This window comes from Mytilus trossulus, unplaced genomic scaffold, assembly GCF_036588685.1.
Source record: "Mytilus trossulus isolate FHL-02 unplaced genomic scaffold, PNRI_Mtr1.1.1.hap1 h1tg000070l__unscaffolded, whole genome shotgun sequence".
NCBI classification, from domain to species: Eukaryota; Metazoa; Mollusca; class Bivalvia; order Mytilida; family Mytilidae; genus Mytilus; species Mytilus trossulus.
Window position 1 is genome coordinate 3,349,372 of NW_026963294.1, and position 27,716 is coordinate 3,377,087.

Sequence of the window (27,716 nt, forward strand, 5' to 3'; positions counted from 1 at the left end):
GTAAAACATTTTGTAAAACATATGAATTTTTGTTATTGTGGCACCCATAAACAATCGCTCTACCTATAATGTCAGTGAATAGAAAGAAAAAGAAGACAACATAACAGTTCTTATAAGTTTGATTACATTTATTTAACATTTGATCATTACGTATTTTTAAATATAATACATACAGTATTTCATGATGCTTTAGAGGTATGAAATAGCATATACATTTTTTTTTGTTTTAAAGATAAACCATTACAGTAGCTGTCATTCAACCATTTATAAAAAAAACGTTTAATTCTACTATAATTTGAAATTTGTCAAATATACGTTGCATTAATGTTTATTAGTTTTTGCAATCTGTTTGGTTTTCTGACGAAAAGTTGCTAGTTTCTATATTATAAGATTTCATAATATTAAAAAGTCGCGATGATATGGCTACATCCAGTGTTCTTTGTCTAGACAGTATCCAGGCGAACTCGACATGTGTAACAGAAAATAAATCTGTGCAGGAGTAAACTAAGGAGTATGATGTGTAGTCGGTATCCAGTACCCAGTATTTACCATATGGAGCAACTGTAATAATAGAAAACAGCAATATTAGACAATGATCAGAGGACAGATAATCGGGGGCGAAGTTTAATTGCAATAGTTTGTTCTATCTAAAATAAATCAAATCAGTACCATATCATAGGGCTACAAAGAATGTGGAACAACACCAGATGAAGTAAAATACAAAGCTGAATAGAACATAAAAAGAAACATATATGTTTTTAAGTATGTTAACTCGAAATTTTAATAAACGCGTGTTTTCTTTCACGTTAACTGTTATAAAAAAATACTGAAATAGTATCTCCTATAAAGTGCAAAAAATCAGTAAGGTCAGTGTATTTGTGATACGATCTGCGTAAAATAGCGTTTACCACCAACAGTGTTCCAAAATAGTTGACGCGCCGTTTACATGTTAGCAAATACAAACCGCTAAAAGAAACGACCATTTTTTTTTATGTCTACTGAAATTTTGAGTAAACGGAGATTAAGTGGACGAGAAAAAACGCCACATTAGCTGTTTTCTGCCCGTCTACAAGCATGGCTTGGTATGCATCCATCTCTTAACACATTGCACCTTGTATATTTATTTATTTCTTTCTTATATATCTAAAAGATCGAAACAGGTGATTATTTACCTGGAGAAAACTTAATAGCAAGCTTAGCTGGTTCGTTTGGGTCTGGGTTGTATCCGTCACCAATCGCAGTTGTTATTTTACCATCTCTGAAAAGATAATAGAAAGTGGAAATGCTCTCTTTTAATAATGATAAAGTGGTACCAGATATGTACGATGTTGTTGTTTTTATTATAATTGCAAATGAGGTATTTCTGTCAAAATGTTTAATTCAAATACAAATAATCAGTTTCATTTAATTTATGAAAATATTGATTTTAAAAAAATCGCATCCATGCATTTGTGTAACGTAGGTCTTTATTCTAATGATACGTTTTGTTCAGTTATCAAATTGATTTTTTATGTCTTAAAATTTCTAGTCAAATATGTTTATTGAAACTTGTTGTAAACCGATTCTTTTATATATCTAATTAAGCCGCTCAATTTCAAATATTAATACCATTTACATATGTATCTGTATATAGCTGATTAAATAAAAGAGTTGTGTATTGCACACATATAATGAACTATTGCATTTTTATTTGTTAAGAAGTAAAATTCTAATCTAAATTACACTGCCACAAATGACTGGATGGTTCGTGTTTCTGCATTACATATTAAATAGGTTTTGATCGGTTACATAAGCTCCGAGTACTAATAAAAGTTAATAGTTATTACTGAACAAAAGATGTTGAAAAAATTTCACTAAACACCAATAATCAATAAAAGTTTTCAGTTTTCCTTTTTTTGTGCTTTTTATTATGTCTATTTTGTTCGTGTAACACGTTCGGTAATTTTGTATTTGTTCATCCTCCTTTTAAAATTTCAATTCAAGTCAATCAAGACGTTGGTTGGTTTGGGGGGATTTACACATTTTATATTGTGTCATTGTGCATACTCGTATTTAAACATCACATAGTTTACTTAGGGACAGTTTGTATAGATAAGTATGTTGTACTATACCATACTAGATTTAATTGTTGGTTACATCAAACGATTTCGTTTCGTTTTGTTTTGTTTGGTTGTGTTGTATATGTATCATATCCATCATGTATGTTTACAGAATGTTAGGTGCTGGTTTCAAATGATTCTTATACATAATGGTTTTTAAGCTAGGTAAACAAACAAGGTTCAACGCACAGTTGTAATTGGAACATTTCTATTAATAGTAAGAAAAAAGTAGAGCTATAAACAACATTGTTTTCAATAGTGTACTTTGAGGTCAATATTTTTTATTATACATTGTTATATATAATTATAATATAAGGTTGAACTTACTGTGTTTGCCCTCTATTATATACTTGTATATGACCATTTGCTTTCTTTTGATAATTGGCATGTATACAACTTTGACCATTTTCAAAATCTGCTTTAAACTTGTATATCTCGTACCAGTCTCCAAGATACTATAAAATATAGATAGATATTAAAATTTATATTGATTATAACATGGTATTTTTCATATCTGACCCCTTATCATGATATAAGTCCAAGACTCTACAGGCTCAAGGGATGAATTTGACCCATGGGCTGAAAAGAGGTCTGATATGAAAAATTACATGTTATGTTCCATTTATCATATAGTTCAGCAGAAAACATACAGACAAAAAACATTTGTTTCGAAAAAAAAATCCTGATTTTTAATACTTATTTTATCTCAGTTTGTTACGTTTACAAATGAAAACGTCCCATTGACATGATTGATGTGTATGTTCAGGAATTTGTCGAATAACGGCAAAATGTTATGCGTCACAGAAAAGCATGCGATAATAACCGAAAGCAGTAGATAAAGTAAGTCATAGTACACGGCTAAAACACTTCTTTAAATTTAATAAATAAATATATGCAAACAAACTTATTTATTAAAAAGTACAATTAAACCATTATTTCCTAGAAGTATATGGTAAAAAAAGTTATCGTATAGATAAGAACTCAATACATAATAACATTAATTGTGTATGTATAAGCAAAGTCAGTTTGAAACGGAAAATATGGATAAAGGGAGACTACTCGTTATATCAGACACGTTTTGATATAATGGTGTTCATCAAAGTGTGACATACTAAGAATACTATGATTTTGTGTGAATCAAAGCTTAAAAATACCAATGGAAATTACTGATACACACTTACTAGTGATTGACTAGATATAAAAAAATTGGTACGAGTGTCATTGAGACAACTCTCTATCCAAGTTATTCATTTTTCACCAAGGACCCTTGACTCAAATCAAAAAGCAAGAGATAAAGAGTCCCATAAAAGAGGGACAAAAGACACCAGAGGGACAGTCAAACTCATAAATCGAAACTAAACTGGCAACGCCATGGCTAAAAATTAAAAGGACAAACAGACAAAATAGTGTTACACCATTTAAACGGAATAACCATCTGTTTAGTTTTTATGAAAAAATAGACACACTTATTAACTACATCAGCAAACGACAACTTCTAAAAATGTGATTGCTAACTTAGAAAAGGTACTAACAAATGCAGCGGATTTCAACGTTTAAAATCGACGAATGTTAACTCACAGACGATCACGAAAAGGTGTTTAAACTTATTAGAAAGAGAAGAGATGAAGACAACAGTAGTCTTGGTAATGTTTTATTCTCATTATTCAGAAACAACTGAAGTAATAAATAAACACTGATGAAAATACAAAGACATCAAAAGGAGCAACACCTGGTATGTCTACAGAATAAGAATCATTTTCAATACATATCAAACTTTATATTCTCTTGGCATTATCAGGAATATTCAGATTTAGATAAAGGACTTTTGATCAGTCACACACCAGTGCGTTAGAGTTTAGCAATTAGATCAGATCCAAATTCTTCAGTTTTTGCATTTGACCAATGCGCTTATAAATCGAAAAGAATAAAAAAAAAAACTAGAAAACATTCAATATACCTTTTTGATAAACAAAGATGTAATACTAATATAGATACACGATTCCCTATTCAACTTACCGATGGAAGCTTAAAGTCGGATACCACTTTTACATCTGGACATTTTCCTTTTGAAATAACTTGTGAGTAGGAACTTCCAATTAAAGATAAAACACACATTACCAAACATAAATTAAAATACATCATTGATCAGTCTTTCTGTCGACTGAACATATATTATAGATATCTGTAATGGAACTTTCGAAATCTAAAACTATCAGATTGTCTGTTGATAGGTGATACCATCTGACCTTTAATTTGTTACGTTTATGGATCAGCACTACTTATGTAACTGGTCTTTATACATGAACTTATAGACAAAGGTACGTACGTTTGTGTCATTGAAAGTTCATAGACATTACCATATGTGTGTACATTGAGTAGTGGAATAGTGTAGATTTGTTTTGACATCAGAAAGTATAGTAGAATAAATTGAATAAATAGATATCAACAACTAGTTATTATAAAACAGCAAATTACGATTTAAAGATAAAAGCAGAAAGGTACAATGCATAATATTAAAGAGAGTTCTTAGTAATACACACTTTAAACAAGCGGAAATTTTCGTTTATTTGCTAATTAAATCTGTATAACCTGTATGAAGATCAAATATATAAAGAATATTTACGTGAAAGTTCTGATATACCTGTATATAAAATGCCTGAAACAAGTCAGGAATATGACAGTTGTTGTCCGTTTGTTTTTGATATGTTTTGTCTTTTGATTTTGTCATGATAAGGGACTTTCTGATTTGATTTTCCTCTGAGTTCAGTATTTTTGTGATTTTACTATTTATACACAATCTTGCATTTTTTTTTTAATAATTTCTTAAAGAAATAGCGGAAAGCATTATTGCAAGATACTTACGTTTTGTGTTGTACACATTGACATATGAGTGTTATGTACTTTGTGTAACTTGATGTGTTGCGACAAAATATGTATTTAAAAACCAAACATTTTCAATACTCAATGTTATACATGTACTTATGAATGATTAAAGGTATACTCACAGATTTTAATTTATCATTTACGTCTGCTCGTCATGAACATACTGGAAGTATTATGTCCTCAACACATTTTGTCAAACATATTGCATAACAACATGATAAAACCGTTACTCAATTTAATTTTTTCTATTGCAGATTTATTTGAATAAGTTCGGTATCATTTTGGGGTGTATGTGATTTATACAGAATTGAACTGTTTTCACTTTTATTATATTGTAGATTGTGTTCTTAAACATGATAGACGATGTAGCTTCTATGTGTATAAGGTGTGGTAATAGTTTCAATGAGACAGCTATCCTTCTAAGTGACAATGTGTTCAAACTCAACTAAAGTACGGCCTTCAACCCGAAGCCTTGGCTTATCAACATATTGTAGTACTTATACACTTATCTTTCGGAAACAATTATAAGAAAAACCTTGACATTCAGTGATTCAGAGCTATGTATTTAGAAACGTGATCAAAGTAAACATTTTCAAACGGACACGTTAAAATGTGTCAGCCACGACAGAGCATAAAACTTGAAATACTATGATAGGAATAAATCTGTTCATAACATAATTTATCGTTGCATGTCGTTCTGTACTCAGTACACACAATACACAGTTGTATTACAACGTACTTCGTTAAAAAAAGGCAAAATGCACTCACATGCATTATGTGTTTTGTTTAGAAGAACATACAGCATTGAATCACGCTAATTCATTAGACCAACCTATAAATGTTTGTTAAGTAATATCAAGATCATATAATATTATAGTACAACATGTCGTCTTTAAAATTTAATATTATTAATAGTGTTCCGGGGAGGTGGCAAAAATAAAGCAGGATCTGCCTAACGTACCGGAGCACCTAAGATCACCCCAAGTTTTGGTTTGGTTCGTATTGTTTATTCCTTAGTTTTCTATGTTTTGACCTCTTTACTATTATTTTTTCTATTTGACAATGTCTTTTTATTTTAATCCATGGCGTTGTCAACTTGTTTTCAATCTATGATTTTTACTGTCCCTATGGTATTTTTCGTCCCTCTTTTTTAATAATCCAGACTCGTCAACACCTTATAAATGTTATTTGTGGGGAAAATACCCGAATGTTTGATTGATTATGATTGTATCTAATTACCAGCTGAAAAAAAATTCGATTACATTATCAACAGTAAAAAGTATTATCCCTATCTTATTCTTGGATTATTTCAGGCTAGAAAGATAGATAGATTGATACTGTATTCTCTTAACACTAAATACAAGTTTACATAGAGAAATATAATATAATTACAGATACAATAGTTGAGGTAAAGAAATACAGTAATATATTCTAAAAGCACAAACTAATGATGGAATACATGTTTAGTAACATTTATTATTAAAGGCTGACCCCGTTTTATCAACTTCAAAAAGTAGACAATAGAATAGAAAGACCAACGGGAAAGTCACAAACTAATACATTATTAAACAGTTTATGGTTTGATCTTGAACCTTTATAAATACCGATCAATGTAAATCAAAACTGTTGAGATGTGTGATGCATGTTTTTTTTTTAATAAACAGAGATCAATCCATCATACTATATATATTATGTATTGTACATCAAACTATTATATACATTTATTAAATTACATCTATATGTAGCACACACGTTTTCATTAATTGATACTTTAAGGGTCACCAGTTAACAAGTAAATGGTATGAGTGCATTTACGTATCGTTATGACCTGATGTGCAGTTAATTGTATGCATTTAATCATCTTTCAAAGGAGTAGGTCCGGTAAGGACCGATTTTGGCCTCTAATATCAGGTTTATCTGTCGAAAGATTTTGACTTCTTTTTACCACTTAAGTGTCTATTTTATTTGAATTAATTAGTTTATGTGAAAGGTTTTAACTGATTAAGTCATTAGAAACGATCCGATTGAAGCTCAAATATGAAAAATCTACCAAATATGCCGGAAAATGTAACTTTTCAGATGGTTTTTGTCAGAAATGAAAGTGGCCGCAACCGTGTTCATCCTCAACCTTTATATATGTTTTGTATTATCATCAAATACAACTTACATTTCAATATTTAGGATGAACACGAATGCTTTCTTTTTACACAAAAATCATCTAAAATGTAACTAAAATGCTAGAATTGTGAAGATTTCAATAATTTAGCATGACTTTATCGTGCTAGTACCCGATATAAGTGCATTGCATTGTTAAAACATCCCATATGTATGTAGCAGAAGCTTTTTACTGTCCAATAAATAACAAAATCTTTCCATTTTAACAATTTTGTAAAACTGCTATATTTTGGGTCTAACTGAACCTACTCCTTTATATGTTGACCTTGACCATCTAACAAAACAATAGATAATTGAGTTCTCAATACTCTTCAACTTCGAACATGTAGTAAATATTTATGAAATGTATATTTTGATTTATTACGCCAGACGCACGTTTCGTCTTCAACAGTGACGCTCATATCATATGTCTTTTTTTTCGAACTTCGCATCTGATGATTCATATATGTTTATAATAACCTCAAAAAAAGACACAAGAAGTAAGGATATGAACATTAAGCAGGTCGTGTTTATTGGAAAAAAGATATTGATGAAATCCATTAAATCCTACTTGACGATAAATCAAACATAAAAAAGGTATATCATTATGTAAATCAAACACGAACCATAAGATAACAGGACATTATTGGGAAAAATGGTGGTTTGAAAAAAAAGCCAAACAAGGACAAAGTTGAAGAGCACTGATGACACAAAATTCCCAAAAGTTGTGCAAAACACGGGTAAGGTTATTTATGCCTTGGATACAAAAAAATCTTAGTTTTTTCAACACAAAAATTAGAAAGGAAATGGGGAATGTGTCAAAGCGACAACAACCGACCATAGAGCAAACAACAGCCGAAGGCCAGCAATGGGTCTTCAATGTAGCGAGAGTTTTCGCACCCGTAGGTGTCCTTCCGCTGGCCCCTACAGATATGTATACAGTTATAATGGACGTCATACTAAACTCCGAATTAAACACAAGAAACTAAAATTATCATACAAAGGCCAGAAGCTCCTGACTCGGGACAGGCGTATAATTGCGTTAGTTAGATGGGCTGATTTACACCAGTCAACACTAAATATGAAGATCAAGACTAGTCGAGACAGGTCTAGACTTGGTCAAGACAACTTGATACTACACAAAGATTTAAGATCATCATGTACTGAATCAGACCAATTAAGTAAAGTCGAGACCTAGTCGATTATACTTTAGTACAGTTAAATACAGTCGAGACAATGTCGAGACTAGTGAGTAAAATGTGTGCTCTATTTTACTGGTCGAGCACACCAACTGTTCAAATCAGACTTTGTGCAGTTTGTTGTGTAAGGGTGCTCGTAAGATGTATATAGCGTCGATTTTATTCATAAAAAAAGGAGATAAGGTATCACTGCCACTGATACAACTGTCCAAAAGAGACCAAAATGACACAGACATTAACAACCAAATATATAGATAACCGTACGGTCTTCATCAATGAGCAAAGCCCTTACAACAAAGTCAGCTACAAAAGGCCCCAATATGACAATGTTAAACAATTCAAACGACTTGTTTATGTAAAAAAAAATAAAGGAAAAACAAATATGTAACACAAAACAGACGACAACCACCGAATTACAGGTTCTTTTTGATATTTTTTTTACAGCAGTTTATGTGTAAGGAGCACATCCATGCCAATGAAGTGTGCATAGTGTGACCATTGTACAGTTTTCAACAATAAGCAAGTTCGTTCTTTATGTGACCAAATATAAAATAATTTAAGCGAGAACATTAACGGCCATCAATAATGAAGACGAATAATTCATCAGTGACGCTAAAATATAACAATTTGAAAAGGCACAAAAGTACAAAGCCATATCAATGATGTGTCAAAATTCTATCATTGAGACCAGGCTTACAACTTTGTACGTCGTAAGCGCTGTAGAATTTATCAGACAGGTTTGCAAGTACCGAATGTGTTCTGATGACTGTTATTTTGTCTTTTATCAATTTTATATTTATGTTGTGTGTCAGCTTTTTGTTCATGGCATATTTTTACACACGCATGAAAGCAATTGTGGGAAATTAAAAGGAGAGATGTTATAGTTTTGCAATTGTCTTTGTTATCATATTATTGCAAACGGAAATCATTTCAAAGTATGTGTACTCATTTTAACTCGAATTGATTGACTAATAAACACACATCTTAGAATGAAACTTATTTATTGACAGTTCAGTCATCTTTAACATGTGTAGTTTAAGAGTCAGGTAAGATACAAGTTACATAACATTAAAATAATGGAGCAGTGGGTGTTTTCTTTCTTCCAAAGTTCCACTTAAAACCCACAAGCGCACCTCGGTCACCCTGGTTGTCCCCAAAAACTGACAAACCTAAATTAAGGTTTTTACGTTTTTGTGATACCCCAAGACTTCCACCTCGATGTCCTTTTGATGTACCAAAGCCTCTCGCGTTGAAATCCCAGTTTCTATGGCGATGAGAAAGGCTGAGATCTGCTCGTGTTTCACTATCTTCAGTCCGAGTCAACTCTCCTTTAAAGGTTGTTTTATTCTTTTGAGCAAGAAGATAGTTTGTGCAGAGAGCTATAACCACAAGAAAACAACATGATTTGATAACCTGAAAAAAATAATTTTCAAACTCAAAATATTGTACCGATAACAGACATTCAATTTGAAGGTGTGACATTATAAATATGATTGCTTTCTTGATTGACAACATATTAATTACGTTCGCAGGACGTGTTTTTCAACAGACTATCGGCATTCCAATGGGAATGAAGGGTGTCCCTCTTCTTGCCGAAGTGTTTTTGTATTATTATGACTTCATGGAACTGCTTAGGAAGAAGATAAGAAGTTCTTAACATTCTTTTACCCTACTTTCCGCCTTAAAGATGATGTTCTTTCCCTAAAATATTTAAATTTTAGTGATTATATCAAACGCATCTATCCCATTGAACGAGAGATCTTGACTTACATCTAGAAATTGACAATGAGGGTCTATTAAAAACAAAACTTTTTATTTCAGCTTTCCAATTTTAAACTTTCTATTTCTAAGTAGCAATATTCCAGCAGCACCTGTATATGGTGTATATATCTCCCAATTATTACGATATTCCCGTGCTTGCATTTCCTGTCATAATTTTCTTGATAGAGGGTTGTTGCTCACACGGAAGCTATCAAATCAAGAGTTCCAAATTGGCCAGGTTAAAATAATTTCTTCGCAAATTTTACGGACGCCATCATACATTTGTTGACTGTTATGGAATAACCATTTCACAATTGGTATCGAATATGTTCCTTGCGTCTTAACTACAATCCCCTTCCCTTTCATAAATGTGACTTACCGAAATAGACTATTGATCGGATTTGTAATCTCATAAGCAACACGATGGGTGCAACATGGGAGCAGAATCTGCTTATCCTTCCGGACAACCTGCGATCACCCCTAGTTTTTGGTAGGGTTCGTGTTGTTTGTTCTTTATTTTTCTATGTTGTGTCATGTGTACTATTGTTTTTTTTTTGTTTTTTTATTTCATTTTTAGCCATGGCGTTGTCAGTTTATTTTCAATTTATAAGTTTGAATGTCCTTCTTGTATTTTTCGTCCCTCTTCTGTCCGTTTAAGAAGAGTTACCAAAACATCAACACGTATTACAGACAACTCAATGATATAGATTTTGAAATTACAATAACAATATCAATTCATTTCTTCGTTTTCAAGTTTTTGCGTGGCATGGACACATGTAATCATAAAAAGTATAAACAAATATTCCGATTTTCAAAGAAATTTCACAAAAGGCCATACTATGAGGTATGGCCTTTGCTCATTGTTGAAGGCCTTACGGTGACCTATAGTTGTTGATGTCTGTGTCATTATGGTCTTTTGTGGATATTTGTCTCATTGGTAATCATACCACATCTTCTTTTTTTTAACTAAAACGGGGAAACAATCGAATACTTGAATTAATCAACTAACAAAATAAGTACAAAAGAATATCACAATCTCGATTTGTATCGGTGAAAGATGGTGTGTCAAACATAATTTTATTGATAGCTAAATGTCAGTTGTTTAAAACAACTACCAAGCATTTCCTTATTTTTCAACAAGTGCATACGAGTTCATCTTTTTAATAATAATGTTAGTGTAGAAAATTATGCAAAGAATATTTGTAAAACATGTCAAATAATCAATATTTTAACAAAATTTGTCTATATGACTACATAGTTTACATAAATAAAGGCAACAGTAGTATACCGCTGTTCAAATTCATAAATCGATATCGAAAAAACAAATCCGGGTTAAAAACTAAAACTGAGGGAAATGCATCAAATATAAGAGAACTACGACACAGCAGAGACAACACCGATAAATAACACGATGGCCATTTTTCTAACTAGGTACATAAACAAATGCATACATTGTTCTTTGCTTAATACGACAATTCAGATGTTTTCTAAGTTAAAAAAACAACAACATTGATACACTGTACCTAATTGAGAAATTAACACACGGAAGACCTTCAAAAGACAAACAAAACTGAAAAACGAATAACAGCAGGAAACACCATTTACAATTGATGTTTAACAATACACACATGAACAACTAATAAAATACAAACCACAATCAAGCTAGAAATAAGTAAAAGACGATTGGTTTAGGCGCATATATAAAAAAATATAAAATTACAAAAATACTGAACTCCAAGGAAAACTGAAAAAAGGAAATTTCCCATTCAAATGGCAAAATCAAAAGTTCAAACACATCAAACGAAGGATAAAAAATGTCATATTCCTGACTTGTTACATACATTTTCTTATGTATAAAATGGTGGATTCAACCTGGTTTTATAGCTAGCTAAACCTATCACCCGTATGACAGTTGCATCAAAATTCACTCCTGGTATCTATGATGAATTAATCTATAACGATGAGTGTACAGACGAAATTAGCTATGCTAAGTATGATACTCCGAAACCGATAAATAGACGTGTTTACACATTCGCAATGAAATATATTTTTAAAGCGTTTTAGAGAGACATGATGGATATAACAGATTTAAAAAAATGAAATGTTATATGCACATGTAAATTTTAAATTGTAAGAAGCTCTTAATTGTCATTCAAATGTGTGTGCGACGTCATAAGCATGATAAGTGAATAAAATAAAAGAACGGATAAATTATATAAACTAGTGTTGTTAAATCGTACACTTTGGCCTAACCGGTTACTCGGTTAATCGTTCGACCGATTAACCGGTTAACCGGTAATTTAGGTTGGAGTTTGAAAACCTTATCAATAGAACCCTACACATAGATATAAGATGTGGTATGAGTGTCAATTTGTCAACCTTTCATCCAAGTCATAAATACGCTTTTAGAATTGAAGTTTTTCCTTAAGCATTATTGGTTAGAGGTATAGGGGGAGGGTTGAGACCTCAAAAACATGTTTAAACCCGCTGCATTTTTGCGCCTGTCCAAAGTCAGGAGCCTCTGGCCTTTGTTAGTCTTGTATTATTTTAATTTTAGTTTCTTGTGTACAATTAGTATGGCGTTCATTATCACTGAACTAGTATATATTTGTTTAGGGGCCAGCCGAAGGACGCCTCCGGGAGCGGGAATTTCTCGCTACATTGAAGACCTGTTGGTGACCTCCTGCTGTTGTTTTTTTTTTATTTGGTCGGGTTGTTGTCTCTTTGACACATTCCCCATTTCCATTCTAAATTTTATTGTCTGTGAGGATTCCTGGCAAAATTTGACTTTTAATAATCAAATACACCGTTTCAACGTTAACTATAGGGTTTGAACCAACTTCAGATTAAAAATTCCAAAAAAAATCTTAATCTCGTAGAATTGAATATGTCATACATTCATGTCTGAAACCGGTTAATCTTTCCTTAATTTTCTCTTGTTCTCTTGTTGTCTCCGAAAATAATGGGGTGTATTTCAATTTGAAATGATTAATTATAAAAAAAGTCGATGTGGTACAATGTATGATTACCAATGAGACAATTCTTCACACGTATACATTAAGTACATTCACGTTGGTTTGCATTTCACAATTTTTGATTTAAAGTAAGAGTAACACATTTAAATGTTACAGTAGGTTTCTCTATTTTTTGTACTATTTTCACATTTCCTGACCGGTGTGAGAAAAATATTTCTCCTCACTAGTGAAAAATCTGTTCTCGGCAAATGATTAGTGGAAATTTGATTATGACGTCTAAATGTTTTGGTTTTCTTCTGAATTTTCCTATTATGACGTCATAAAAAAGGCGACATTGCCTGATGACGTCGCATATAAAGACCACAAGTTTCTGAAAATCTTTGAAAAAGAACGATAAATAGCATTAGAGAAACAGATTCCGACACTATTACTCATGTATTACGATATTTCTCCACTATCGACAGTTATAAATTATCTCGGCAAGCCTCGCGCTTTAAATTATAAAATTTAACCGTCTCGAGTGGAGAAATTTCGTAATACACGTGTTGCAGTTTAATAATCTGTATTTACACTATATATGATCGAAAAAGAAACAATGAACTTATTAGTAAAATTAAAACTTATTACTGATTTAAAGCTACTGTTAAAAAAAACATGTTTACTGATTATGTTTCTTAAAGATCCTGCCCCGAACTATAATTAATTTTATGTTTTTATGATTAACAATAGCAATCAATTGGATAATTAATCTGTCAATTTAATTACCACGACGGCAATTTTTAAACAAAACATAACTATTTAATGATTTGATTTTTAACACAAATTTATATCAAATCTATTGAAATTGAAAAAAGTCCGGTTAACCGGTGAGCGTTTTTAGTATTCGGTATTCGGTCGTTCCACCGATTAACCGGTTCACCGGTTAACCGTTGACAACACCCGTTGACAACACGAATATAAACCTAAAATCGGCTTTAAGTTATGTAATCAACACCAAAATCGACGATATGATGGTGGCTACAAACAGTAATTTAAACAAGTTCGCTATAAATAAATATTGGTACAAGGTATTCGTTAGTGCGACCAACACCAATCAAACAAAGAAATGGAATTTTCAATGCAATAAGTCAGACATTTAACAAGTATATTGTGATAAGATTTTGTTGAATTGTCTACCGCTAAAACATATACAATTGTGATTAAAATGCCTACCATGTTTGTGTGCTTTCTCAATTTGAGTATTCGTCTGTAACATAATATGTTCCCTCAAATAGGTCTATTTATATAATGTTGACATACACAAATCTGCCTTATGTGTCTTAATATAAAACACTTGCGGTCAAAATTCTGTTTTATAGAAACGATTAAATCAATTGTGGGACTTCCCATAATACGTCTTACCGCATTAAGTTTGTTTATGATGTCAATGTGTAATATAACCTATTCATAAAATATAATATTTTTATTCGGTTCATCATTTCATGGAATTTCATGCATCAAATGCATAGCAAAACATTTTAATTATTATTCATGTACATCAGTACATGTATAATGTCATGTACGTGCATGAGATATGTAATTAGTATTTAATAAAAGCCAAAGTATTTATGTCATTTAGTAGTTGTCAAAAATTAAATAGAACGACTCTTTTCCTTGAACAAAAATGTTTAAATTTGGTTTCTTCTCCTCTATTTAGAACTTATCTTTTAAAGAAAAGGATCCGAAATGAATTATATAAAAGCAACGGTGTCATCGAAATCCATATAACAAATTACATTAAAAAAAACGTGGATTTAATAAAAAGTTGCTAAGATTAAGCTTAAAAATTGTATACATTTTTTTTTATCTACTAATGGGATGTTGAACCCTTTACAACCCTTTAATTTGCTATAAGTTTTGCCGGTATATTTATGCATGATGTTAATCATGTGAATCGTGGATGACCACATACAAACCAAGTATTAAGGTAGATCCCGACACTAAGGGAAGTAACCCAATTACGACTGGTTCCCTATATTTACGCGTGAATATGACGCTTAGAAATTGGAGACCTGGGAACAGTTATAGTGTCGTCTGGTAACGAGTAAACAACCGCGATGGCTCGTTTTCAGAAGAACGGGAAGTTTAACAGAAAAAGAAACTTCGTACGGTCATCAAGGATGATATACATGAACAAGATATGTAACCACGACCATCCAGATGGGAAATTTACTGACAATTTACAAGATGATCATGCCATTACAATTAATTTTGAACTTGACGTAGGAGCATCTGCAACTGTATCAAACGATCCATCGCACGACGACAGTTGGAAAGAAGGAAGCGGTGTAGTTGAATTGCTTAACCTTGCTGAAAACCTCTATTGTAAGATGTGCAACTGTCCTCTCCAATTGCTGGATACTGTAGGGGAGCGGAAATACGGCCTCGGAAGCGTTTTGTACATTCATTGCAGTAGTTGCAAGGCATGCAACAGTGTTGAGACAGGAAAAAGGAATGAAAAAGGAGCATTTCTCGTAAATTCAAAAGCTGCAATTGGTTAGATTTATTTTATTTCAACACTAAAATTCAATGAGAAGGTAAAAGCTCATGTCTGATTATAAATGAGTTTGTCCAATGCCTTCTCTACTCTTTCTTAATCCCTTATATTGGCCTGGGGAAATAGGGTAGGGGGTATTTTGAAAGTGCTGCTTGCAGGGGAAGTGCTGTCCAAATTCTTTAAAGTATGATTCATTCTGGTAACTACCCATTTTGTATGTGTTCAGAATAGAAATATTTTATTTCCCAAATTACGGCCACAGAGCCCATACATTGCATAAAGAGTATAAGATCAGATTCAATTGATTTACAAATTACATAATTGGTAACACCTGGATATTTCTCCTTTGTCATAAAAAGAATCTGCATCAAGTTTATTAAAATCTTTTCACTAAAAGCACTATGTTACTGAACGACTAGTCCAAATAATTATGACGTCTTGAAAGGCTATTATATTTTTTTTATTTGACGCCTTACTTCGATGTACGGCGTCAAAGAAAAAATATATAAGAGTTTTTCAAGATGTCATAATTATTTGGACTACTGAACGACATATCTGTAGCGTTACTAGCCATGAATCCATTTTTCTAGAATAAACCAAAGCTTCTGTTATAGGTCCAAGACCAATGAGGGTCCATTCGCTTATTCTTGATTGACCTACGACCCATTTTCCCTACTTCTTGTTCGCTTAAGTAGGTCAATTCACACTAATTTTTCTTAGCATACATGTATATTGTATTATATGATATCTAAGTTATTATTTGTTATTTACTGTTGTGTTAAATGTTTTGCTATGATATATTTTCTTTCATTTTATTTATATTTAAGTTATATAATTAATCTCATGCAATTTTAAGATATTGTCTCAATTCTTAAATTATCTTATAAGTTTGTGTGCTTTGTAAGTTTGCCCCCTTCAGTAATGTATTAGAGTCTTTTTTTCATAATTCATTAAAATTAATGATTGACAGTGTAAAAAAATCCCAATAGTATGCAATATATGGTCCTCAACATTGAGTTAAACATATTCTGTATAGTAAGCTAATTTGAAACACTTTTTTCAGTTCGTTTGCCTTTCTTGAATCATGTTGTTTTCCAGCCTGAAACAAAATTACATCTGTATATGTACTTATGTGCTTAGCACTGAAAATGTAGATATATAAAACAACATAAAAATTCTGTATCATACTATGCTACCTTTTCAGGATGATACATGCAGGAATAGGGTCTACACATGTGAACAACTTTCTTTCTGGTTTAAATGTCCCTTCAGTCAATCCATCAACAATCAAGAAGAAAGAAAATGAAGTTGGAAAGAAAATACATGAAGCTGCCATTGAATCATGTAAAACAGTTCAACAGCAAGAAAAAACATTTAAGTAATGGAAAGGTAAGATTTTTTGGTTCATATACATTGTAGTAAGGTGCATAAAAATAGACTTTTCTTAAACTTTGTATAAATTGGCCTTTTTAACTTTTTTTGGATTCGCGCATCACGGATGAGCCTTTTGTAGACGAAACGCGCATCTGGTGTATATATATAATTTAGTCCTGGTATCTATGATGGGTTTATTTACCTGTTTCTTAAACAATTTCACTTGGATTTAATATCAAGTCTTGAATAATCTAGTTTTTTTTCAATATTATAAATCTAAATATAGGAAGATAAGGTATAAGTGCCAATGAGACCACTCTCAATCCAAATAAACATGTGAATTTCACTTAGCTGTCTCACAAGAAAACAACCAATTCCTGAAAAATGTAAGGGTATGGACTACATAGATATAGAAAGAAGTGGTGTAAGTCCCAATGAAACAACTCTACATGTATTTATATTTTGGAATTTGGGGCCTATTGTTAAATTGTTGGACATTGAGTTCCAAAGGGTCCAAAATTATTCTTTATATTTGTTTTTTTTAATCAAATATATAATTCTTGGGGTTCAGTGATATGCCAAATTAACCTGTGTATTTAGATTTTTCAAATTGGTCCTAAACTCTTTAACTTAGTATGCAGTTTTTTGAAAAAACAAATATAAATAATTTATTTATATATTTATTCTGTCCGTTTATTTAGATTGAAGTCAGTTTCGATGGAGGATGGCAAAAGCGGGTTAGTGGCTGGCACTATAACAGCAATACAGGTATACAAATTATCATAACTTTTAATGTGGACAACTGTTTTAGCTCTACTAGTTTATTTCAATTCAAGATATCTAATTTCTTCAAACAAGAGAAAACAGCCTATGGACGAAGTAATATGAAGAAATGTATCGATAATCTGGGTTTCTTATATCTATAACATCTATTAATGTATATACCTATTCCACCTATGCTTGCTTAAATAAAACAACGAATTCATGACAAAATTTTACAAGAAAAGAATTCATATATTACAGAATCATCAAAATTATCATTTTTTTGACATTTTTGTTTTTCAAATAAACAATTACATGCACACTATGTTGACCAATTGAATATGTTGAAAGATAGAGCACCTTTGACAGAACTAAGGCGATGTGCATACAATCTTGAAACTGAAAGAGGTAGATACATGCAAGTCAACAGAGAAGAAAGGTTGTGCAAATTATGTCATAATAAAAATATAAAAGACGAAAAACATTTTATCTTACACTGCACAAAAAACAAATCACAAAGAAATGTTCTTTGATCAAAATTGTCCTATTTTAAAAGTTATGACAAACAATCCAAAATGGAGGATAAATATATCAAACTATTACTTAATAGCAAGTGTAGAAATACACTTAGATTAATATCATATTTTATAAATCAATCATTTGACTTAACAAAAATGTCCTTATACATAAGTAATATGAACAATTTGAAGCTATAACATACAATATACTTATGTCAGTAGTCTATTCTTACAAATGAACCTACATATATTGATATATGTATAACTGCACATTTTATTGCACATGTAATTGTTCGAAATGTATTGTATAATTGCTGCATCATTACTATGTTATGCTAGTTGTATGGGCCGTTGCCAATTATTGTAATTGAGTTTGTGCCAATAGAATATTTATATTTGTATATCTGTTATTTTAGGATTGCAATTATAGAGGAAAAAACAACAACAGCAGAAGGTCAATAATCAGTTATGTTAGCATTTAATGTTCATGCCATTCAGTATTTACAGCATAGTTTTAATCGGAAATTATAATATGTATAGGTCATGCTAGTATGATTGGGTCAATCACTGGAAAAGTCATGGACTTCAGTCTTAGGAGCCGCATCTGCAAAGTATGTGAATACCATCAGCAAAGAAAAGAAATTGTTCCTGCACATGACTGTAGCAAAAATTGGTTTGGATCGAGCAATGGTATGGAACCAGACATGGCAGTTGAAATGACCCTCAACCTTAAAGATTCAGGATGCCAAATACAAGTGTTACATGCTGACAATGATTCTACAACTACTTCTAGACTGAAAGTAGATTTTGATGACCTAGAAAAAAAGGATGACCAAAATCATGTTAAAAAAGGATTTTCAAAGAAGTTATATGAACTGTCAAAGAAATTTAAAGAGTTGAAACACTCTGATGTCATCCCGTATATAGTGAGATGCTTTATGTATGTTGTCAAAGAAAACACTGGATCTGTAGAAAACAGTCAGCTAGCGTTGAAGAGAATGGTTTTCAACATATTTGGAGACCACACTTTGTGTCAAAATGCAGAATGATGCACATATGCAAAAGATCCATTCAATTTTAAGTAAGATATTTTTAAATGCACGACAATGCAAGGACTGATATGGATAATTATAATAATTAAAATGCAGGGTTACCTAATAAAAACACTAGAGAATCCGGTTTGATTGACAATAAGACAAATCTCTATCCAGGACCTAAAACATTCAATATAAGGAATTATACATGTAGATCACAACATAGCCTTCAATGTGGACCCTTGACTCAAACCACAAAGTTAGCCATAAATGGCCCCAAAATAAACAAACAGCCAGATGCATGTAAAAAATTAGCAATGAAAAACAAATAAGTATATATGTATATGCCATGAGGCAATATCCACTGTTGTCATTCATGAAAATTGTGCATAATGAAAACTGCACTTGATTTTGACCAAATACTTGGTTCAGGCATAGCTTTTGCTTGTGATACTGGTTAAGTGCGTTGATACATCTTTAAATTCTAATTTGGTTTAAATTTTGATATTAGGTTCAGATGAATAAATTACAGATCATTTTCAAGATTTAGTTATGTATACATGTATGACCTTTTTAATTATGCCCTTGATAATAGCTACCGAGTGTTATTATTTTAAGGACCAGTCATTATGGCAATCAGCAAGGACAAATATCATATATGTAAAATTGGCACAAATTGTTGAGAAAAAAAAATACATGTTTGAACAATAATCTTTTTCATGTGGATATTAACTTTCTTTTTATTACTAGGTATAGCAGTTTGCCAAATGGTGAATGTTTGTCAAATGATGCCCTGAAACAGGAGTTAAGTGAAGTGGTTGGGAAATATGAAAGGAGGGCAAACACCTCGCAGAATATGTGATAATATTTTTTTTACTTAATGATTAAAAACAACTCCTCTCATTTTATGTTTTAAACCACACATGTTTGCTGTAACTCAGACACAACCGTACTGCCTTTCCTCTTGTACACATAAACTTGTTCAATTGTTGATGCACGGTTTTCCAGATGAAAGTTAATTAGGAAAATCTCTTCGAAATTAGAAAGGGTTATAACGTGTAAACTTCATTCCTCGTGATGACAATTTATGATAATATTTAGCGGTAAATTTTAGTCACATTTGAGTTCATTGTCAAGACAAGTCTGGTCTGAAATTTTGTTAGATGTTTTTTATCGGTACGAGGACTTAAGCACTTTGAACTGATTTTCAAAGATTCTGTCTTATGTTGTGCTGTATTTCCACAGTTCAAAGTAAGGGGAGTTTCGATGCAAGATTCCTTATGCCTGTTCCAAGTTAGAAGCCTGCAGTCGTTGCATTTGGTTTATGTCTGTCATATTTGTTATTCGTAAATTAGTTTGTTTTATTATTTAGGCCATTAGTTACATCAGTCGATATTTTTTCATGTCGAGACCTTTTTACAACACTCGAAAATGTATTAGTTATTCTAATTCGTGTTTTATTCACTGTATATTTGTATCATTGGCAAGAATACCACATCTCCTCATTTGTATTTGACATACTGTAAAAAAAATAAAAACGAGCAAAATACAAATTGCTTATAATAAATAACTGGTAGTATCATGTGGTAAAACCTTAAATGATCCGTTCCAATACAAGCGTACACACATAAATAAACACAGAAAAAAATCTCAAATAAATTGTCTTTATTTATGTATACAAGAATACAATGCATGTCCGACATATGTCGTTGGTTTTATAATAATTTATACAAAATGAATAATTTATTTACATGTATGACTATCACTATCGCTTCATTGATATCTATTTTACAAGAACCATCATTAATAAGTATACTTGTTATATCCACATTTCTTTATAACTTGTGGAGCCATCATCTTGAATTCGTCAATGGTCACTTTACCATCAACTGAAAATTTAGAAATATTCTTAAAATCAAAATATCTTTTTTTTGTAATTTCTTTTATAAGTAATGCCATTTGCTATCTCAATTATGTCACATTGACCTATTGGGACCTTTTACAGGCTACTTTAATGAATGGAATAATCTCAGACGTGTCATTTTTCACTGGATATTTGAATCATTGGCAATCATAATATTTATAATTATAAAATACATTCATAAAATTGAGAATGGAAATGGGGAATGTGTCAAAGAGACAACAACCCGACCAAAAAAAAACAAAAAAAAACACAACAGCAGAAGGTCACCAACAGGTCTTCAATGTAGCGAGAAATTCCCGCACACGGAGGCGTCCTTCAGCTGGCCCCTAAACAAATATATACTAGTTCAGTGATAATAAACGCCATACTAATTTCCAAATTGTACACAAGAAACTAAAATTTAAATAATACAAGACTAACAAAGGCCAGAGGCTCCTGACTTGGGACAGGCGCAAAATGCAGCGGGGTTAACATGTTTGTGAGATCTCAACCCTCCCCCTATACCTCTAACCAGTGTAGAAAAGTAAAAGCATAACAATACGCACATTAAAATTCAGTTCAAGAGAAGTCCGAGTCTGATGTCAGAAGATGTAACCAAAGAAAATAAACAAAATGACAATAATACATAAATAACAACAGACTACTAGCAGTTAACTGACATGCCAGCTCCAGACTTCAATTAAACTGACTGAAAGATTATGATTTCATCATATGAACATCAGGCACAATCCTTCCCGTAAGGGGTTTAGTATCATACCATCATAACATATATGAGAAGAACATAACCCGTGTCATGCCAACAACTGTTTTTAGAATAAATGTGTTTAGTTTCGACGCAGAGACCTTATCAGTGACTCAATATTAACGCCAAAATATGTAATCTTTAATGACTTGACAACAGTATCGTAATTATATCCCTTCTTAATAAGTCTATTCAAAGGTTTTGTAAGTTTATGAGGTGAATACTGACACCTTTGTGCTTTATATAAAGAATATTTCCATAACAAATTGGATGTGAAATACCTGAACGTATAAAAAGTCTGCATGTTGAGCTATATTTACGAATGATGTCTTTATACCGATGATAAAATTTAGTAAATGTTTTGACTAGTTTGTGATATCGAAAACCCTGGTGTAATAATTTTTCAGTAATACATCAATTTCTCTCGTTAAAATCTAAAACATTGTTACACGAGCGAATCGTACAAGTTGAGATATATAAACACCGTAAGCTGGTGACAAGGGAACGTCGCCATCTAAAAACGGATAATTAACGATAGGAAATGAAAAATCATCCCTTTTATCATAAATTTTAGTATTCAGCTTTCCGTTAGTGATATAGATATCAAGATCATACCATCATACCATTTTAACGTACTCCAGATTACATTAAACGTAGCATTACATCTATCAGTATGAGACTTTTAAAAGAAAAGTAAAGATAACAAACCTGGCTATGATAGTCATGTTAAAAATAGACAATATGTATAGACTCATAGTAATCTGGAAAGGCTGTTAGTGTTCAATAACATAGGAACACATGCTGCTTTCTAATGTTAAAATTATAAAAATGTTCCTCGGAATGTCCTTATTTGTTTTTAAAATATTATAAATGTTTAGCAGAAGACTAACATCTTACGAGCGAACACATGAAATACACACTACAAAAATATATCAGACTAGTGATAACAATATCATTATAATACTAATGTACTATCTTTCCTTTAATATGTATGCCGTTGTTGAATTATTTTTGTATTATGATAAGGGAAATTGAATGGTTTCAAAACTATAGATGAATGGTTTAACATATACATAATTTGATAAAAATGTTGATATTTATAAAAAATAGTAATTTAACCCCCCTTTTTTTGCAAAATAATAAAAAGAGCTATACTAACCTGATGTAGAATCAAGCGCTTTGAACAACCTATGTGCATCAGTTCTTTGAGGGAAAAATTCATTTATCTCGTCAACTGTGATAACACTGTCTTCATTTATATCATAAACATCGAAGTCACAATGGTTTACGATAACTCGAACTTCAAAATGTTCACCGTTCTAAACAAAATATATGAAAACCATAACTAGACAAGTATAACATTATAAGACTAAGATATATATCTTTTTAAATTGCAATCTGAGATTTGTGTTTAACATCTTCATTACACATGTTACAGTGAATGTAATAATAAATTATAATGTTTATTAATTATAAAGGAAGTTATTGGTAGGTTTACTTCAATTGGTATAACATGACACAATACTACTATGGTGTCTTACAGGTTTATTTGAACATATCTCAGGTGATCATACAATTCACATATATCATGTTTATTAATGATTTACCTACGGTTTGAAAGCAATGCTCTTTAAGAAAACCATCTTCATTTAAAAAGATCAATCAAAAAGATAATAAGAAGTATTTGTAATATGAAAAGGAATATACCCATGCTGTAGATCTCTTTCCAAACTTCCATTTGAAGCCTACTTTTGCACCTCGATTTCCGCGATTGTCTCCGAAAACTGATCCTCCAAATTCAAAGTTTTTACGTTTGTGTGATATCCCTAAACTCCCTCCTCTATGACCTCTTGATGTTCCAAAGGCTGATCCGTCAAACCCCCATTTTTTGCGTTGATGGGAAATTCCAAGATCTACCCTTGTTCCAATATCTCTGTTTTTTGTCAAATCTCCAGTAACTGTGGTCTTTTTTTGAGCGATTGTTAGACTAGCGCAAAACGCTAAGACTACAAGGACGCAACTCAGTTTTAAGTCCTAGAAAATGAAATATCCATGTTCAATGTTTGATTAGTAAGACACAAAAAAAGATAAGTCGTGTCAATATACTCTACAGATAATAAGGTTTCACGTGATAAATCCAATGACCTTTCTTGTCAACAATCATCAAACATCTATGTGTGTTGGTATGAGGTTAACAAAGGTGTAATATACTCGACAAGCACCCACAACTAGACTTCAAAATATGAAATTTATTGTAGATCTTCGAATCCTAAATAACTTACATACGCTTAAAATATGTTACACTCAATTAACAGATATATACCGAAAATATGTACTGCTATGTTTCTTTTACACTAATTCTAAATATTGGCTTTAACATAACAAACGTATGTTTTCTAAACTTTTAAGTTAATAATACAGAGCGCGTTATACATGTTATATGTGATATAGTTTTCATACATATATATATATATATATTCAACTTCACTATAAATTTGACGAACTAAAAACTGGTATAGATTGACTAGGAAAATGCAACGTATACCCCAAAAACATATTTTACTTCCATTTTTTTTTTAATTTTGGAATATATCGTAGGTTTAGATATAATCGCAAAATGAAGTTATTTAGTATTCAACTGATGCACTTTTTGAGAAATTGACTAAAAATGAAAAAAAAGTACTTAAGACGAAACTTAAACACATATTAAATACCTGTCTTAAATCTCGAGGACATTTCTTTATTTTGTTTAAATGATTTTCATCAAACTTCATATCGATTAGTTTGTATTTCTGGATTTTACTTCATTGCAAATGTATTAAACTATTTACTTTTTTTAGATGAACAAAAATTAAATAACCAAAAAACAATCAATAATATACAAACAAAATGACATACGATACCGAAAAACGTTCAAAATCGTCATTCATGAATAACTAACAAGCCCGTGGCAATGTTTAACAGCTTATGACTTTATCATATGAAACAAATACCTACCATTTTACTGTGTAGTTTTCGCTTAAAAGTTTAACTTATAAATTAATTCAAATCTGTCTTGTTATATAGTGTAATTATTGGAAAATCCGTTCTGATTCTGCAGCTTTGCATACAAAAAATTGCGGTCAAATTCCATATGGTTCCAACATAAAACCAAATCCGCAAATTAAAATATTATGTAATAAAAAATGGTTCGACCACATACCAAGAAGAGAAATTTCACAATGTCAATGTTTAAAATGTCATATCAGTAAACAAAAGTCATTCAGTACAAACATTTCAAAGTACAATGTATTATATACCACAAATGCAAAAAATAACATGTTGTGTATCAATAATATGTATAGCAAATTACGTGCGTATAATATCAATTATTAGAATTAATATTATTGTTTGAAAACATAATGTCGTATCATCAAAACTAATTATTAAAATTCATGATATTGTCCTCAAACCGGATCTTATCTTTTTATTTTGTATTTCAAAAAGAATAACATAACCGTTAACATGGACTCCGACATGTCTGATAAACATATTGTTTAAAAAACAACAACATTTAAATAACATTGCCTCATGCTTCGCTTGCTTTCATATGGTGTATTATATGTTTTAAAGACTTCATTAGATGCGGATAACAGAGAATGATCATTAGAAAATATGTATGTATTACAATGAGGTAATAACTCATACCTATATTGATCATAGCCTGTGCCGCGAAGAGCATGATAACGGCCACGAAGGAAAAGGAAATCAAATGTGTTTTGCGATCAAGTCTTTCGTCCAAACCTTAATTGCAATGCTTTTTAATATTTTTTTCTTGGCTGAAAAGTATATTATACTTTCCGATAGAGATATCAGCAGTTGTATGTTCATATTTTGATTATTCTTAGCGTTGATACTATTTATTAAGATACACAAAATACGGACATTTAAACTACATAACAACAGACAATCGACTTTATATCATGAATATGTGCATACATCTTTCTTTTAAATCTGTATCATAAGGAACAGTAATAAGAAGCAGTTATTTCCACAGCACACCGAAGAGTGAAACAATTTCCGTGGTTTTTTTTTCTCTTTTTGTTGACCTGCCGGTAAGACAAAGAAGATGTATTTTGATTGTCACAGAGATCAAATGCTACAGAAATTATCAGCTATATTTCACCTTCCGGCCTTTAAAATTAAAGAAAGCTGTTACATTTTATGTTGAATTTAAATTCATGACTGTTACATGGTGTATTATGTGGCTGATATAAACATAGTCATTTGATCGCTGATGGGTATTTGTCTCATTGTCAATTGTCAACAGGTTTTGATGGAATTTTGTTGCTCGTCGTTTTATTTTGTTGAGTTTTGACGTCCCTCTGGTATCTTTCGCATCTCTAATATACTAAATCATCAAATTATACAAGCCGTTGATTCCATATGCGTTTATAGCAGACTGATGGTGTGACAAAAGCAAAAACAGATATTAAACATAAATTACAAAGACGAAAGAAGATATGTCCACCTGTGGAATAAAATATAAGAGCGGTGTCTCAGTTCTAATGACTGTGGTCTTTTTTTATCATCTTACCAAACAGTGACTGCCGTAAACTCCAAGAAGACCTGTCGAACTGGCAAAATGGAAAAAAACTCTGGAATATAGAGTTTCATTCTGAAAAATGTAGTGCTCTTATAGTCGAAAAAAGAAAAGCTCAGCAGGTAAATACAAACTCCACGGCAATATTCTGGTGCATGAAGTATCAACAAAATACCTAGGCTGCACCAGTTCAAGCGATCTAGATAGGGGAGAAAATATAAACAAAATCAAAATAAAAGCAAGCCTTGGTTTTCAATATCCAAAGCTCCATATGTGCTCAAAATCCACCACCAAAAAAAAATCACAAAAATACTTAAGTCTTAGGAAGTTTATTAACGGGAATCCCTAATCAAATGTCAAAATCAAAAGCTCAAATACATCAAAAGAATGGATATCATTTGTCATATTCCTGAATTTGTGACAGGCATTTTTTTTTTATACAAAACGGCGGATTAAACTAAAAAAAATATATTCCAGGCAAATTCGTCCTAGTCCTGCTCTCTCTGTTGTATTTGCTGTTGTTTTATTGATGCCAATGGCCGAAAAAAAATTGAACCTTTTCAAACAAAATTTGTCAATATGTAGTATAACGATCAGTTTTAAACTTGGACCTTTTATCGTGTTAAATAATTTGTCATATTACAAGAAATTATCTAACAAAACTTTACAACATCGTTATAACTAATTTTCAAATTGCAATCCTCTAAAATATTTGAGACTAAATACATTTTGAATATAATTCAAATATACGAAACAAAGATAACACAGAAGTTCTCGCATGATAATGCTACTGGTAAACTACGCATGTCACTGGTCATCGAAATTTAGAGTATTATAGTTTTGAATCATTGATTTCTGCGGACATGGCGTATTTGGGAACATCGCAAAATGCATTGTTTAAGTGATAACGTAATACATCTATCTAATAGGTAAGGAATCCTGGTGGTACTAAAATCTCCAACATTCAATGCATTTATATGTTAAAATATTTTATCGAATCCACTACACATAAATACTCACAAAGTATGTCCCTTTAATTCTTTATCTCCTTTCAATCTTTACGATAACTACATACGACTTACATCTATCTATCATGCGTCGTATGAAGACATTTAAATTAAACTTATTTTAATATCTTATTCACATTACTTTATACAAAGATATATAAACCAT

At 31.5% G+C, this 27,716-nt stretch overlaps 2 protein-coding genes and 2 long non-coding RNA genes across 5 annotated transcripts; 1 reads left to right on the forward strand and 3 right to left on the reverse strand.

Annotated features, from left to right (window-relative positions):
* Positions 1-317: 317 nt before the first annotated feature.
* LOC134699455 (apolipoprotein D-like) lies at positions 318-4,327 on the reverse strand. Its single transcript, XM_063561048.1, has 4 exons — positions 4,116-4,327; positions 2,427-2,554; positions 1,173-1,258; positions 318-561 (listed from the first exon to the last, which is right to left on the reverse strand). Exons 1-4 carry the CDS (start codon positions 4,239-4,241, stop codon positions 332-334), a joined length of 570 nt encoding a protein of 189 aa, XP_063417118.1. The 5' UTR covers positions 4,242-4,327; the 3' UTR covers positions 318-331.
* Positions 4,328-9,319: 4,992 nt separating this feature from the next.
* LOC134699457 (uncharacterized) lies at positions 9,320-14,396 on the reverse strand. Its single transcript, XR_010103599.1, has 2 exons — positions 14,284-14,396; positions 9,320-9,748 (listed from the first exon to the last, which is right to left on the reverse strand). It is a non-coding gene; the product is annotated as an uncharacterized LOC134699457 (long non-coding RNA).
* Positions 14,397-16,749: 2,353 nt separating this feature from the next.
* Positions 16,750-20,705, forward strand: LOC134699453 (uncharacterized). Its single transcript, XR_010103598.1, has 3 exons — positions 16,750-16,996; positions 18,802-19,342; positions 20,046-20,705. It is a non-coding gene; the product is annotated as an uncharacterized LOC134699453 (long non-coding RNA).
* A 240-nt stretch (positions 20,706-20,945) lies between these two features.
* Positions 20,946-27,582, reverse strand: LOC134699452 (uncharacterized). 2 transcript variants are annotated; one of them, XR_010103597.1, is made up of 4 exons: positions 27,564-27,582; positions 23,669-23,995; positions 23,121-23,280; positions 20,946-21,184 (listed from the first exon to the last, which is right to left on the reverse strand). XR_010103597.1 is itself a non-coding variant. In XM_063561046.1 (4 exons), the coding sequence occupies exons 1-4, from the start codon at positions 24,959-24,961 to the stop codon at positions 21,099-21,101; spliced, it is 576 nt and encodes a 191-aa protein (XP_063417116.1). In that variant the 5' UTR covers positions 24,962-25,041; the 3' UTR covers positions 20,946-21,098. The 2 variants fall into 2 exon arrangements, 1 of the variants encoding a protein (XP_063417116.1); XM_063561046.1 differs by lacking the exon at positions 27,564-27,582 and adding an exon at positions 24,959-25,041.
* Between the last annotated feature and the right edge of the window lie 134 nt (positions 27,583-27,716).